General features: G+C 44.4%; 2 protein-coding genes across 2 annotated transcripts; both read left to right on the top strand.

Annotated features, from left to right (window-relative positions):
* Positions 1–5,232: 5,232 nt before the first annotated feature.
* Positions 5,233–6,453, top strand: LOC309331314 (proto-oncogene Mas-like; the record flags this gene model as incomplete). The annotated part of the gene is made up of 1 exon (XM_081843422.1): positions 5,233–6,453. One exon carries the CDS (start codon positions 5,233–5,235, stop codon positions 6,451–6,453), a length of 1,221 nt encoding a protein of 406 aa, XP_081699548.1.
* Positions 6,454–14,511: 8,058 nt separating this feature from the next.
* LOC309331299 (olfactory receptor 4S2-like) lies at positions 14,512–15,468 on the top strand (the record flags this gene model as incomplete). Its single annotated transcript, XM_081843421.1, has 1 exon — positions 14,512–15,468. The coding sequence occupies one exon, from the start codon at positions 14,512–14,514 to the stop codon at positions 15,466–15,468; it is 957 nt and encodes a 318-aa protein (XP_081699547.1).
* Between the last annotated feature and the right edge of the window lie 1,062 nt (positions 15,469–16,530).

Raw genomic sequence — 16,530 nt, 5'->3', positions numbered from 1 at the left:
GCAGCAGAAAACAACCTTTCTCCCTCCTCTATGTGACATCCTTTTATATATTTGAACATGGCTATCATATCACCCCTTAACCTCCTCTTCTCCAGGCTAAACATGCCCAACTCCCTTAGCCGTTCCTCATAAGGCATCGTTTCCAGGCCTTTGACCATTTTGGTTGCCCTCCTCTGGACACGTTCCAGTTTGTCAGTGTCCTTCTTGAACTGTGGTTTGATTGCGTCATGGGGAGTTGTGGGATTTTGGAGCAGTACTTTGTAAATTGTGGATACCATCCCTTTGCCGTGTCTCTCTGCTGTCAGGAGAAGTTTTTTGAAGGTGGTCAAGGGCCTAGTGGCTGCTGATTTTACTGCTGGATTGTTTAGGAAGGTGTGTAGTTGATGGTGTGTTAGCCAAGATATTTGGGTGTCCCTAATTTGTCTTGTATTTCTTGTGTTGGTGTGGGTTTATTGTTTTTGTAGAAGTCTTTTAGACAGTAGTTTCCCGGTACCCTCCTACCTTGCTCTCTTGGTGTTGGCAGTGGTAGTGGCTGTGGCAGCAAGCTGGTGCTTGGCTGTGTGGGGAGGAATCCTTTTTGCTTTGTGTTTTCTGTTTGGTTCCAGAGGCCTCGGAGCTCTGCTGGGCTGTCAGTGGGGTGCTCCCGGTCCCAGCACACTCAAAGCCACCGGAGGGGAGCTAGGAGCTCCACACAGCCTCCCTGGTTGTTGCGTTGGGCACCCCTGGTTCTCCACCCCAATTGCGGCGGTAGCAGTGTTGGCAGTGTGGGGACCAGCCAGCCAATGCTGTTGGTGCAGGTCATCCTCAGGAGCTCTGTGCAGACGTGGCGTTGGCCATCTTGCCTCACTGGAAGTCCCAATTGTCTCTTTCTTCAGGTTGTGTTTTCTACAGATCTGTTACATCATGTAAGCCACTTTGAAGAGTTCTGCTCATAAAAGTTGTCCATACATATTTTTAGATAAACAAAATAAAGGCTCTGCAGCAATAAATACGATCACATTTAAAGTGCTTCAACTGGTGTACCTGACGAACACAGATTTCCCCCTGGAAACTGTATAAAACAGAGCCACATGATGGCAGCAAAGGCTTGAGCATGACTGATTTCATCAGAGCTCTAGGTATACTATGGGGTATTATAGTCCCTTTTCCTCTGCAGGAGGCTTTCCAGATGTTGCTTTCAAATACCCAGCTGGCAGTCATTGGTTGTAGGGGATCCAGACATCTCTCCTGAAGGCAACACTTCTGCTGCGGAGGTATCCCATTTTCTCAGCAGTGAAATTGCAATATTTTCAGGACTATGAGCTCTCTGCCATTATTATTTATTATTTATTGAATTTATATACCACCCTATACCCGGAGGTCTCAGGGTGGTTCACAGAATAAAATCAAAATATAAAATATAAAACCACAAAATACATAATTAAAATAAAAACAACAACCCAATAACACACACCCCAAACCACATTTTAAAAGGTGGTAGGATGCTCACAACATGTAAAATAAGACAATTAACAAACCTGGACAGGAGCCACTCTTTGGAAAGACCATGATCTATGAAATGTTTGCAGCAATATTTATTGGCAACCAAATTGGTCAGGTGCCTTTCTGATACAAAGACAAAAATAGCTTTGAAATAAGAGTGGGAAGGGAAATGCCATAATCCCATGCCCTTGCACAAGTAAAGCTGAACACTGTCACCTGCAGAAACTATGCAAATTAAAATACTTAAAAATACTCCAGGAAGTAATAATGAAGGTATTCCAGGAAGTAGTTTATTGGCAGATAGATACATAGATGGACAGATAGAGAATCTCTGCAGTGACCTCGGTGGCTTTTGGTCCCATTTATTACCAGATGCTTCTGGATAATCTATGTGGGCAAGAGTGGCATGCAATGAAATTTTTCATAGGGGAACAGTTCGGGCCAGAGGCGCCAGCTTGCGATGGCTGTTGGGAAGGGGGCCAACATCATGTGCATGATCTTTGTGCCTCCCTCCCGAAGCCAGGCACAAGCTTCCAGGGCTCTGACAGGATGCTATAGCCCTTCTGCCTCCTTCCCAAAGCCAGACTTGTAGGTGCCTCCTCACACTTCCCCACAGGGCCCTGGGAAGCACCCCCTGGCCAGCCCCAGAGGCACCATTTGCCAGAGAAGCTTGTAGCCAGGGCTGCTGCAACAAACAGCTGTGCAAGCCTTTGGGAGGCAGAGACGTGAGAAGGCATCAGAGGAGGGAGGGAAGGAAAGAGGGACAGAGGCCAGTGTTGCCCGTGGCACCCCTGACCATCGTTCAAGGCACCCCACTGGTTTAGGGGATTAGCTTAGTCCTCCTGGTCCACTGGCCGCACTCCACTGGTGGGAGGTTTTCACTGGTCCTACTCCTATTTCACAGAGCTGTCTTACGAGAGTTCTCCTTTCTTTCTGTCAGTGTTCCAACTTGTAACCTCCCTTTCTTGCTTGACGTGAAACTGCTTGGAGAGGGAATGCGGGGGTTGGTGTGTGGTGTTGTTTTTATTCTGACAACACCCAGTTCCAATTTTCATTTTCTTCATAAGTAACCCCAGATGAATCAACAAGCCCATACCTCCCCTATTTCTTTCTAGACACAGATTGTTCAAACGGTCTCAGTCCCGAAACCAGGCAGGAAATCTGTTTGGAATGGGTCCAGAAAGCCTAATTCAGAAATGTCTAGAAGTAATCAGTCACTGCTCACTGTTAGAGGATTAGTTATGGGTTAATCTGTCAATCTTCGTCTCTCTCAATTTCTCATTTTTCCTATTCAGTTTTCCACATTCTCACATCAGTTTGCATTTTTTTTTAAAAAAATCCTCATGAATATTCATTTGCATTTTAGTGCAAACTAAATATACACATTTGCATGCAATTTTGCCCAACACAAACCATTTTGCAAAGCAATTTCCTGCGATATAAAACATTCCTGCATGTTATTTTCATGTATATATGCATTTCTATGCACACTTCACCCCAGTAAATGCATTTTTGTACACATTACTTTGCCGAGAAGAAAGACAGTAAGTAGGCAAAGGCTGGTTGTTAAAAAGTAATATGTGGGGGTTGGGATCCCACTGCAGATATATAATGGCAGAGGCACAAGAAACTAATGCTGGTTAAAATCATCCTGATCTGCACTGACGGATGAAGGCGGGGCAGGGGGAGCGGTCCACCCAAGCTGCCATCCCTGGGGGTGACATCGCAGCCCCCCCGCCCCTGCCCCCAGGACGCTCGGTGCTTGGCGCGCACCCTCGGGATGCTTGGCACTTGCCACTGCTGATCTGCTCTTTATTTAACAACATTTAAATACTGCTTGAATGTAACAAAACGTATAAGCAGTTTCCATGAAATATCAAAATTACAAATAAAACAATTAAAAAGCAGTAACTAACAAAGGCTGCCATCCTGTACTCACTTACATGTAAATAACCTGCATTAGACTCAATGTGTCTTAATTCTGAGTAGACAGGTATAGACTCACACTGTAACTAACTCTTATTTTAAGAGCCAAACTACACAGTGCAATCAATACACTTTTAATGTGTGTATAAACTGGCCACTTCCAGCAACAATGTGGCTCAAAACTAGAATGTCTCCAGATCAGGGCCCCATGTTGGTCTCCTGCTGAACCCCCTAATTGCTCCTCAAGGAGACATTTACTGTGACAAGCATTTTCAGGGGCAAATAGTAGGAACTTAGGCAAGGATTTTCAGTAGGAAACTGGTCCAGCCCGTCTCCCCTCCCTCAGATCAGGAGCGCATTCTGAGTGGGAATTCTTCAGATCCCTTTCCTCTCAAAATACAAGTGTCTGGTTTAAAGTTTGCTAGAAGTGCTTTGGCCCAAAGTACTTTTGCCCAAAGTGCTTCACTCTTCCATGCCAGGTGAATCAACAGCACTTTGCCAGTTGACCTGTAAGAGGCTGGTGCCGCTAAGGAACAGAAAGTCATAAAGGTGAGCACTATCCAATAATTTAAAAGATGGGAGGAAAACAGAGAGATATTGGAATGCAACATTTTATCTGTGATCTCATTTCAATTTTTCCAGGTGAATGAAGTTGCTTCTTGAGAAAATGACTAGTGTGAGAGTACCCAGAGTCTCCAGATGACACATCAAGGTATAACGTCAAGCCTTGCTCAAGAGGGACTTGTTGAATTGCCATGCCCATCATAGAAAGCATTTGAAAAGTGGATGCCTTTAAGAGCCAGAGCAACAATCCGTGCCGCCTTAATTAAAGAAAATCTTTCTCAAGCACATTCTGCTGGAGGAGGTTATAGCGACTACAAGAAATAGATCTGCTCACAGCCAGCTAGTGGATCTAAAAAACGTTTTTTGCTGCCATATTGAGGAAAAACAGAAGAGAGGAACAGGGCTTTTTTCAGCCGGAACTCTTCAGAATTTTGTTCTGGCACCACTCAGATGGGCACCATTGGCATTATATGAGAATAAGGGAGACATTCACGGTGAGTTTCAGCACCTCTTTTTCTAGAAAAAAAGCATTGGTTAAAAGACATGCTTTCTGAGAGCCAGTGTGGTGTAGTGGTTAAGAGCAGTGGACTCATAATCTGGTGAACTGGGTTCGATTCCCCGCTCCTCCACATGCAGCTGCTGGGTGACCTTGGGCTAGTCACACTTCTCTGAAGTCTCTCAGCCTTACTCACCTCACAGAGTGTTTGTTGTGGGGGAGGAAGAGAAAAGAAGATTGTTAGCCGCTTTGAGACTCCTTAGAGTAGTGATAAAGTGGGATATCAAATCCAAACTCTTCTTCTTCTAAAAAAAAAAAAAAGACATACTTTCTCTGTCCTGGGGATGGGGGAAATGGAGCTTTTAAGTGAGGACCTGTGCCTGGAAAGCACGGGGCAAAAGGTAAGTGTGGATAAGCCCACCAGGTGCTGATGCTTTGTTTTTAAGGCTCATGCAGTGGTTGTTACAATGAAATTGCCACCAACAAACCCAGAGTTTGCATGGATCTATATTCCATGGGTTCATTCTGCTGGGCTTTGGAGTGACAGGAGAGTATCATTCTGCTTTATTCTGAGATGTGAGAAGTAATTTTGTTCTGGTTGAAGTATTGCTGTGAACCAAGGTGTTTTATTTTTAAAAAAGTTTGCTTGTATATTTTATTCAGTTATGCATCTAATATTGTATATGGCACTGTGACCTGCTTGGCAACCTTTGGGTAAAAGATGGGTTACAAATACCACAAATCCATCAATGCATAAATCGCCAATGGGAGTGCAGCCTGAGTTACTTACTGATGCGCTTCTATCTTCTCTGTGCTTGCAGGTGAAAAGGGACAGGAGGGAAGAAGAAGAAGAAGAAGAAGAAGAAGAAGAAGAAGAAGTTGTAGTAGTAGAAGAAGACATCTGCCAGCCCCAGCAAAGCCTTGTGATGGCTAACACAACACAGGCACATTTGCTTATTCACAGCATTCAGACACAAACCTGTGATACTGGATACAAATGCTCTGTGCACAATTTAAGAGATGACATCATCTATTGCCTCAGTCTGTTCATCTGCGTCTTTGGCCTGCTGGGGAATGGGATTGTCCTTTGGTTTCTCCGACTAGACATCAGGAAGAATCCACTCTTCGTTTACATCCTCAGCTTAGCAGCGGCTGACTTTTTCTTTCTCTTTTTACGCCTGTTTATCACATCTTTCTTTTTTGCACAGTATTTTGCCACCCACATCCTTCAGTGGTGTGAGCTGATGACCATATTGAACAAGATGGAAGTGTCCTCATTCAGCAGCAGCATGTATTTCCTCACTGCTATCAGTGTTGAGCGGTGTCTCTGTGTGCTGTGCCCATTCTGGTACCACTCCTTCCGCCCTGCGTGGTTGTCTAGTGCTGTGGCAACCGTGCTGTGGTCTGCTGACATCCTGCTGTTTGGGCTGGACATTTGTTCTTTAAGTCACAAAACAGTATGTGATGAAATGCAGCAAAAGATCTTTCTTGTCAACCTCGCCTTCTTCACCCCTATCATGATTCTGTCTAGCCTGACTCTGTTCATAAAGGTCAGGTTTTGTTTTCTGCAGCATCCGACAGGACACCTCTGTAAAACTATCTTGCTCACAGTTCTTGTGTTTGTTGTTTTCGGTGTTCCCCTCAATGTGCACCACATAGCCCCTTTTGATGAACTCTCCAGTGTTTTTTACATGCTTGCCTGTATCAATAGCAGCATCAACCCTGCCATTTATTTCCTGGTAGGTTTCTGTAGAAAGAGATGGTTCAGGGAGCCTCTCCAGTTCATCATTCAGAGGTCCCTAAGTGAGGAGAAAGAGGCCGAGGAGGAAAGGAATGTCTGCTGCAGTACTGATAGAGACATAGCAAACAGCCAAGTCGAAACCCCTAAGGCTAGTGTAGCCAGTGTGAAGCCCGTGGGCATAACTGGGCCAGTGATGACCTCCCCAGATGCTTGTGAAATCTCTGTGTTCTCCTCACAGCTTTAAAAAGTATATACAGTGGTACCTCGGGTTACAGACGCTTCAGATTACAGACACTTCAGGTTACAGACTCCTCTAACTCAGAAATAGTACCTCAGGTTAAGAACTTTACCACAGGATGTGAGCAGAAATTGTGTGGCGGTGCGGCAGCGGCAGCAACGGGAGGCCCCATTAGTGATACCTCAGGTTAAGAATGGACCTCCAGAATGAATTAAGTACATAACCAGAGGTACCACTGTAGAGACATGGAAGGAAATGAGAAAGGCGTCACTCTTCACCCTTCCTCTCTCAACTCTGAACTTTTCAGCCCCCATCATTCAGCCCAGACACTGAGCCCCAGCTTCAAGAGCCTTCTGGCGATTCCCTCACTGTGAGAAGTGAGGTTACAGGGAACCAGGCAGAGGGCCTTCTTGGTAGTGGTGTCTGCCCTGTGGAATGTCCTCCCATCAGATGTCAAGGAAATAAACAACAATTTGACTTTTAGAAGACATCTGAAGGCAGCCCTGTTTAGGGAAGTTTTTAATGTTGAATGTCTCATTGTGCTTTTAATATTCTGTTGGGAGCCACCCAGAGTGGCTGGGGAAACCCAGACAGTAATAATAATAATAATAATAATTCTAGGCTGAGACTGAGACCATAGCTGCCACTCCTAGCCTTAAAAAGTACATTGAGGTACAGAACACCATCCATTTCCGATTGTTGAGGGTGACAGGTGATGTGGCAAGTTCTCACACGACACACAAGCTGTTTCAGAATCAATGAGAGAAATGGTAGAAGGAATAAGCCAAGGGGACTTGATTCTCCTCACCTCAAGATCAAAAATAACTCACTACTGGTCAGGGGCATTGGGACAAACTAGAAGAGGGATCTCATGAGTTCCTGAAACCAATCCTAGCATGAGAAGGAAACAGTCCCCTGGTGGCACATGACAAACCTTGCAGCTCTTCTTCCAAAATGACTGCACTCAAACATGGTTCTTGGGTAACAACATCTGCACCAAAAAGGCTGCTCAGTGAAGAGGGTCTTGCCTTCCACCCCTCCCAAGCAACCACTAGAGGTAGTGGGACAAGCACCAGTTGCTTTCTTGTGCCATCAAAAGTGATGAAAAATATCCTTCCTATTCTTCTTGCCAACTTAATGGACACCACCAGAGACTTTTCCATAGCCAGCAGAAGAGGATCAAAGAGGCAGCTATGGCAGGCATGGATGGCAGCAGGAGAATGTGAGGGAGAGAATGAGTTTTGCAGTGATATCATTTTAAGCCTCATTCCTGGTGCAATCTGCGTTTGGGCCAACCTTCCTGGCAGTGCGCAACCCAGAGAGTGGTGCGGGAACTGTAGCTGCATCTCCCCTTTGGAGTGAGATCTTATGGGATTGGATTCTCCCATGAGATCTTGCAAGAAGAGGGATGGGTGAGGCCTTTAAAAGGCCCACTTGTGAGAGTACAGGGCCATTTTGCCCTATGATCTCATAAGGAGCCTGAGGAAGGATTGGCCAAGGAGTGCCTTAAACTTGGTTACAGCCTCTGCCTGACTGGAATCTCTCTCCTGGTCCCCCAGTGAGACCCTGGCTTGTACCATACCAGGGTTCAGCACAGGATAATTCCCATGGAGGGGGGCTGGGTGTTTCCCCAACCCCAATGGAGTACTATTCCATCAGCAGGGGGTGGCTGGAATGAAGAAATGATCCTTGCCCTATTTCCATGCCAAGCCTGCTTTCCACTGTAGTCAATAAAGATTTGGCCTGATTTCACCCAATATCTATGTCCTGTGTCAATTATTTCACCAGTCTTGCAGGACCACAGCTTGCACCTGCCTGGGTATTATTATTACTATTATTAAAATTTGCATAGCACCCTATACCCACAGGTCTCAGGGCGGTTCACGCCATAAAATCTCACCATGAAACCACAAAGTACATTTTAGTATATGTGCTGTCGAAGCGAGCACTAATCACAAAATACATAATAAAAATAAATACAAGAACAACCCAACAATCAATGCACATACATTTTAATAAAATATACAAGAGATCTTCATTTTATTGAGCTGTCAGAATATGGAATTTAAGAAGACTTGCTCATGTCTTAACCCCCCCCCCCCAACTGAGAGAAAACGCTTGGAAAGCTGGTGATCAATATATTCCTTTGGATTCTAAAAATTCCCCACAATCCGTGTGCGAAATGTCTTGAAAATGGACTTGATCTGAAATGGAACTGTCTATTTTGAAACCTGGTGTGAATTTGAATTTAAAACTAGAATGTGTTCTTGGAAAGTAAGCTGATGATTCATTCATGCCTCCTCCCAATTTAAAAAGAAAAAGAATAATTTCATCGTGCAGAAACAGGAAGATGTGGTGGATTGGTTTTGTGTCCTTACCTTAACTGGAAGTTGAGTTCATAATTTCTTTTTGTTATGCTAGCGTTAACTGGCATCTTGCTTATTAACAATGTGAAAACAAGGTGGATTTCAAAATATTTTGATAATGTAACTGAATATAACAACCATGTTGATGTGTTAGTTTTAGATCAAGTTCTGTATGAGAAGAATCAAAACTATTTGCATCTCACAGAGAGTGAGAAGGACAAAAGCCAGGGCGGAGAGTTGAGAGTTTGCTTCCCAAACCAACACTGGATACAGAATAAATAAGAATTTGGACACAGCCTAAGTAAAAGAGGGGTTAGAACTGTAGCCTTGGCAAGAGTTTGACCCTGAGTCTCCCATTTCTCAGCATTCTTATTGCTGTACCAAACCAACACTGAATGCAATGCAAGACATTACATTCTGAAAAGTGGATTTTTTTTTTTGCTGTTAGCATACCTTGCAATATTTCTCCAATAAGGATGTCCCATTCCATAAGGGTAATTTTACTATTATACCCCACACATCTTCCTGGATTGCCCCAGCCACTCTGGGCAGCTTCCAACATATATAAAAACATGATAAAACATTAAACATTAAAAATTTTCCCTATACAGGATTGCCTTCAGATGGCTCAGGGTCAGATAACTTCATACCCTCCAACATTTCTCCAGTGAAAACAGGTACATCCTAAGGAAAAGTGGGGCATTCCCGGATCAAATCAGAACCCAGGATGGTTTCTCTAAATCAGGGACGTCCCTGGGAAATAGGGACACTTGGAGAGTCTATGTTAGCTGACAAACGTTGGCTAACGCCTCTCCATATCCATCTTTCTGTTTTGGGGCAAGAAACTGGAGTGGGCACTTATAGCTTCAGGTTCACCTGGTTGTTGTAACTTCAGATTACTAGTCCTTGACTGAAGAATTTGGGCTTTGCTTATAGCAATGGCTGATTGCTTAGAATCAATAGAGGAAATATACCCCTTTGATCCTTTGGCAAAAGCTGATGCCACGAACAAGGTATTATTGGAGACAACTGCAGGACCTGAGAAACCTCACCTCCTTTTCTGGTATTAAAGCCAAATATTTGTTCATTTTGAATCAAAAAATGAATCTCAGCTCTCCTGCCACCCTGTCTATCCTGCTCTCAGAGCTACTTAGATCTCCATTATCTCCCCAGTTTCTCTTCCTACTAAGTTTTCCAGGGACAGTCCTGGGTTTACAGAAGCTGTCCTGGTTTCTGATTTGATCCTGGAACATCTTGCTTTTCCTTAGGATGTCCCTATTTTTATCAGAGAAATGTTGGCGGGTATTTTAGGTGACCCCTGAGCCAAGGACATAAGTAATTATACAACTTTTAGAAGACATCTGAAGGCAGCCCTGTATAGGGAAGCTTTTTAATGTTTAATGTTTTTTTTTAAAATAGATGTTGGAAGCCACTTAGAGTGGCTGGGGCAACCCAGTCAGATGTACAAGGTATAAATAATAAGATCATTGAATCATTGACTCATAGAATCATAGAGTTGGAAGAGACCACAAGGGCCATCGAGTCCAGCCCCCTGCCATTGTTAATATTATTATTAACATCCCTATTTTCATCAGAGAAATGTTGGATGGTATAGAGTTGACTTACAACTGTTAGGCACATCGAATCTACACCACATGAATTTTTTTGTGGTCTGGCTTTGGGAAGTACACTGATAGAATAACTTTGCACAAGCACATTCAAGGCTGGGCACCAGGAGTTAAAGAGAGCATCAAAGCCTGCTGCTGCAAATACTTTTGAAAAGTGATGCACAAAGTTTAGTCCTTCTTTGGCTGGTGTCCCTCTTGTGCTTCTCGTGGCCCCTGGGATCTTATTATCCAGGTTTAGGCTATCTTGTTAGCATCAGATGTGTTTCACGTCATACTCTGCAAATTGGATAGTTGCATCACTCTGCCCTATCACTCCACCTCCCCAGAGATTCAAAGTGGGTAGATTTGATATAGTGCCACATGAAGGCTAAGGAACATCTCCATGCAACCCCTCCCACCCCCCAAAAGAGGGAAGTTGAGAAACCATTATGCTTTTCCATGACTGCATATAAAGATGTAATCATTGAAGATGCTCAGTCACCCTCCCTTTGGTACAGAATAGCTAATTTATTAATTGGGAAGGAATTCAGTTTAGAAAAGTCCTCCTTACTGTGAACTACTCTTTTGAATGAAGAAGAGAATTCTACATTTCAGGATTATTGTTTTCTTTTGCCCATTTGCCATCCAGTGCCATAAAAGTGAATGGCTCTGTATCAGGCTTCATATCCCCTAGTCTAGATGCTTTTTGTTTTCAACTCATTATGTCAAGATAGTGAGAAACTCCAAAGGCGACCTTGAAAGAACCACACAAGGCTATCAACAGCTGCAAATACAAGCAAGGTATACTGTTGCAGAAGGGATGTGCTCTCTTTTTAAGCTCTCTGTATATATGTGTATGTGTATGTGTATGTGTATGTGTATGTGTATGTGTATGTGTATGTGTATGTGTATATGTGTATGTGGACAAGTTCCTAATCAACCCCATCGTACTCAATGATACTTATAAGTGCTTAACTTTGCCTGTTATTTTAAGACATTCAAAGGGAGAAAAAGGGACTCTGTGTGTGCGCACTTTTTGTTGGGTAATCTGGCTGTTCAGCCCAGTTTCTCTTTCCAACATCTCTTAGATTCCCAAATGCACAACAGATTTATTATTTATTCAGACAGGTCATAATAATATAAAGGAACATGCTATAAGATTAGCTTTACAGGTCTATACAGCAATAACATCAGGAGTGCAGCTATGCCTGACCTTGGGGGTGAAGTCCAGAGGGGTCCCCAAATGACCACTTAGATAGTGGCAGATGATGGCAGCAGTGGCAAGTGGCATCAGTCCCTGCAATAGCATGCTGTGGTCCACCCATTTTTATTTTTTAAAATCACAATCAGGGTGCAGCTGGCTAGGCATGCATATTACAATTTTCATCCAGAATAGTGCTAATTCCCAAGTAAACTGGCTTGTCCACATCAGAGCAAATTGTGGACTTGCACTGGCCTGGCTCCCCATTAATATAGGGGCCCCACATGATGTCCTCCCCATCTCAGTGGTGTCCTGGACATTTCCCTCTTTAAATGTGGGGCTTTAGAATCCTTGGAAAGTATGAATCAGAAAAAGCCAACCGTTAAAGTGGGGAAGGTCATGAAGAACTCTGGGATGGGGACCACGTTTTGTTCCAGTTTGGAGTAGTCCTATTTGTTTTGCAGCAGTAAGTAAACTTCACTTTATTCCTACTTGCACAATCTCATGATGGTGCTATGATTTAACTGAGTTTTCAAAATGTGAAATGACATGCACAGAGTCTTTTTGTTGCAGTTCTCAGATGGGCAAAGATTTTATTTTCTCTCTCTCTCTCTAATATATCAGGAATGTAGAAGCAGCTGCAAAGCATGGAATAACAATAGTGGAGGTAGAGGAAAGAAAAATGTTAATTGTGTGCTTTGAAAGTGAAGTAATAAATGTCACTAGCGAAAGGATCCCCTCCCTTCCATGAAGCCTATTAAGTTCAGTGTCTAAAATTTTCCAGCTGCACCACCGAGTTGCATAAAAGCACAACAAAAAATCCCAGGTTAAAATCAGCATATTCTAGGGGCTTGTTCACACTAGAGAAAAATGTCTATTTGTCTGGTTTGTTTCCTCATTAATTTTTGTATGTGCACATGATGCCCTCTTCCTCCCATTTGTTGTCCTGGACCTCCCTACCTTTAAATGCAGAGGTTTTTTAATCTGTGGAAAGCCCCAAATGATCAGATAATGTGTGCTGACATTGGGTGGTGGATGCCTTGCTCTGGTTCTGTCCCAGTTCTCTTCTGACAACTCCTCTTTCCCCACCTCCTCCTCCTCAGGCTTGCCCACCCTGGAGCATAACGTGGATTTACACTTGCCTGTCTTCCCATTAATGTAGGTGCATCCACAAGACATCAGTGTTGTCTCAGACCTTTCCCTCTCTAAACCAGTGCCGGATTACGTATAAGCTAAACAAGCTATAGCTTAGGGCCCCACTCTCTTGGGACCCCCCAAAAAAATGTAAAGAAAAAAACACCTGGATGTACATTTCCAAATTATAAGATAAAAAACAAATAAAATTAAACCTACAGATAGCAAATGGCTTTAGATACTTATTAGGTCCATAAATTACCATGTAGCATATATTTAACACAAAAACAGTGACAATTTGTTGTTGACAAAGGACAGCTGGACATATAAAGGACCCCATTACCTTCAGTAGCTTAGGACCTCATCAGATCTAAATCTGGCCCTGCTCTAAACGCAGTGTTTTTCTATTCTTGGAAAGTCCAAAACATCTAAGACTGCTCCCCCCATTTAAAGGGTTGGAGGAAAGTTCCAGGACACCACTGGGATGGGCATGTGGGCACTCCTGTATGAATGGCAAGACAAGCAGGTGCAAATCCACATTTTGCTACAGTGTGAACAAGTCCTTTATTTCTTTCCCATTGCCTCTTTATTTCACTTTATTAAATAATACTGTAAACTTAAGGCACAAGGTGCGTTTGAGGATTTCTGCTCTAACCAGGGCCGTCTTACCCATAGGTGCCAGGGGTGCAGGGCACCCGGGCACTGGGCTCTCAGGGGCGCCAGGCCGAGAGTCCGGGGCCTGAGAGTTAAGTCTGGGGAAGAGCCCACCCGTCGGTCGGCTCTGCGCTGTGCTGAGAATTCGGGGGCGACCAAGCCAGCAAGATGCTGAGGCGGCTGGCCGGCTCTGCCCTTCTGCATGCCTGGGACTGGGCAACCTGGAGGGAGGGCGCCGGGCGGATCTTTGCACCCTGGCGCCACATATGCTTAAGACAGCCCTGGCTCTAACTGTATGATTTACAAATAAACGAAGAGCAGAACTGACTATTACGGATGCATTAGTTAATGGGTAACTTTAAAAAGAGAGAAGAAAAGGGGGTTTAAATCAGCTGCTTACTCAGAAAGTGAAAAATAAGCTGAAATACTGTATATACTCGAGTATAAGCATACCTTTTCAGCACATTTTTAATGCTGAAAAGTGCCCCTTGGCTTATACTCGAGTGAGGGTCCTTTCGGGCTGCTCCTTCCTCCTCCTCCTCCTTTGCTGCTGTCTGCAGCGGCGGTGGAGGAACGAACAGCCCGAAAGCAGCCCTTTTGGACTGCTTGTTCTTCATCCACCGCTGCCACCACCACCAGGTTTGTGGTGTGGTGAACCGGCTTATACTCGAGTCAATAAGTTTTCCCAGTTTTTGGTGGTCAAATTAGCTGCCTCGGCTTATATTCGGGTCGGCTTATATTCGAGTATATACGGTACCTTCCTGAGTACCTGAGAATCCTCTTTCCTTTAAAAACAACAACCCTAGTTAACTAATTTGTGTACAACTGCCATTGAGGGATGTCCGTGCTGGTTGGGAGTTGGAATCCAACAGAGGGTGACAGATTCCCCATCCCTTTAATATGGAGTTGCATGGCAAGGCTTCCTTCCTGGCATGCTAGCACTTTTTATTTGCATTGATATATATATATAGCCAGAGACTGTTATGGTTGACTTCACTCTGCTACCTCCACCATCTGATTGTCATAAAACCAGGGGGGATCCTGAAAATGACATGCCAGCTTCTGAGCATCTTCCTTACTTGTTTCTGCAGGTGATCTAGATATGGAACTCAAATCTCCAGCTGAGAACATAAACAATGTGACAGAGTTTATCTTTTTCAGCTTCACCCAAAATGAGGAGCTGGAGAAAATTTGTTTTGTGGTTTTTCTGTTCTTCTATTTAGCCATTGTGCTGGGAAACTCCCTGATCACAGTCACCATCATCTTCAGCTCCCGCTTGAATTCTCCCATGTATTTTTTCCTCAGCTACTTATCTTTTGTAGACATCTGCTACTCCTCTGTCACGGCCCCCAAAATGATTATAGACTTCCTTGTAGAAAAGAAAACCATTTCCTTCATTGGCTGCATAGCACAGCTCTTTGGGGTCCATTTCTTTGGCTGCACAGAAATCTTCATCCTCACAGTGATGGCGTACGACCGGTACATTGCAATCTGCAAACCTCTCCACTATACCACCATTATGACCAAGCGGGTTTGTGGGCAGATGATAGCAGCCTCTTGGGTTGGAGGGCTCATGCACTCATTGGTGCAGACCCTTTCCGTGACTCAGGTCACCTTTTGTGGACCCAATGAAATTGACCACTATTTCTGTGATGTCCACCCTTTACTGAAACTGGCTTGCACAGATACCTACATTATTGGCATCATCGTGGTGGCTAATAGTGGGATGATTGCATTGGGCTGCTTCATCATCCTGGTTATCTCCTACATTGTCATCTTGGTCTCCTTGAGGTCTCGCTCTTCCGAAGGGCGTCAGAAGGCTCTGTCTACCTGTGCTTCCCACATCTTGGTGGTCATTTTATTTTTTGGGCCTTGCACCTTTATGTACATACGCCCTTCCAGCGACTTTGCAGAAGACAAGTCGGTGGCTGTGTTTTACACTGTGATCACCCCGATGCTCAACCCATTGATCTACACATTACGAAATGCGGAGATGAAGAATGCCATGAGAAAACTATGGAGCAGGAAAGTGACTTCAAGTGAGAAAGCAAAAATTTGAATTTTAGCATCATTTAAGTCATTAATTTAGTTAAATAAGGTACATAGAAATCCAGTGGGGCAAAACCACTTGGACCCATGCCCCGAAAGCACAGGGCAAGTGAAAAAACTGCTTGGACCCATGCTTTCTAGGCATGGGACAAGTGGGTGTGTGGATGAGCTTGTAGTAGTAAAAACACAGCTGGTGCAGATTTTTCAGCTCTGATGTGTCAGGATTTATGATCCCCCTCTCATACCAAGAGATGGCAAGCTGGTGGTTTTCTAACATTCACATTTATTGGTATTTACACAGTAGTTTCAGTCCGAGCACACAGCTCAATCTTCCTCACTAGATGGGTCAGTTGAGCCCACTGAAGGGCGGGCTCTTCGCCAACAGGATATCCTCCATTGGCTGCCCCTCCTTCTGTTGGCCTGACGCCAAGCCTGGACTCTACTCCTCCTCCTAGTACAAGGAGACTCAGGAGCAGCTTGTCCAGTTTGCCCCTCCTCCCCTGAGAACGGGTCTGTGAGCTGTGGCCCCTCTGCCTGCCTTACACTGTCTTGGGAATTTACGACATGCATTCCAGGATGGGAGGGGCTCGTCTCATTCTCCGCATGGGAAGAAAGCAAGTCTCTGTCTCTTTCTGCTTGCCACCCCTCCTTGGTCCTCGGAGCCCTCGCTGTCACTCTGGGAAGGAATGTTCCTGACATGGTGTAATGTGTGTACAACTATGTGACTCAGTACCTTGGTAGCTGCACTTTGAACTAGTTGCAGCTTCTGAATCAGGCACATGGGTACAGTGGTACCTCGGGTTACAGACACTTCAGGTTACAGACACTTCAGGTTACAGATTCCGCTAACCCAGAAATAGTGCCTCGGGTTAAGAACTTTGCTTCAGGATGAGAACAGAAATTGTGCTCCGGTGGCGTGGCGGCAGCGGGAGGCCCCATTAGCTAAAGTGGTACCTCAGGTTAAGAACAGTTTCAGGTTAAGAACAGACCTCCAGAACGAATTAAGTTCTTAACCCGAGGTACCACTGTAGTCTAATCATGAGGTTACCAATTCATGTGCCACCCTGGCAAG

This window comes from Podarcis erhardii, assembly GCF_964252035.2.
Source record: "Podarcis erhardii genome assembly, chromosome: 1".
Lineage (NCBI taxonomy): Eukaryota > Metazoa > Chordata > Lepidosauria > Squamata > Lacertidae > Podarcis > Podarcis erhardii.
The sequence above is the reverse complement of the archived record's forward strand: the minus strand, read 5'-3'. Positions and strand labels throughout refer to the sequence as shown.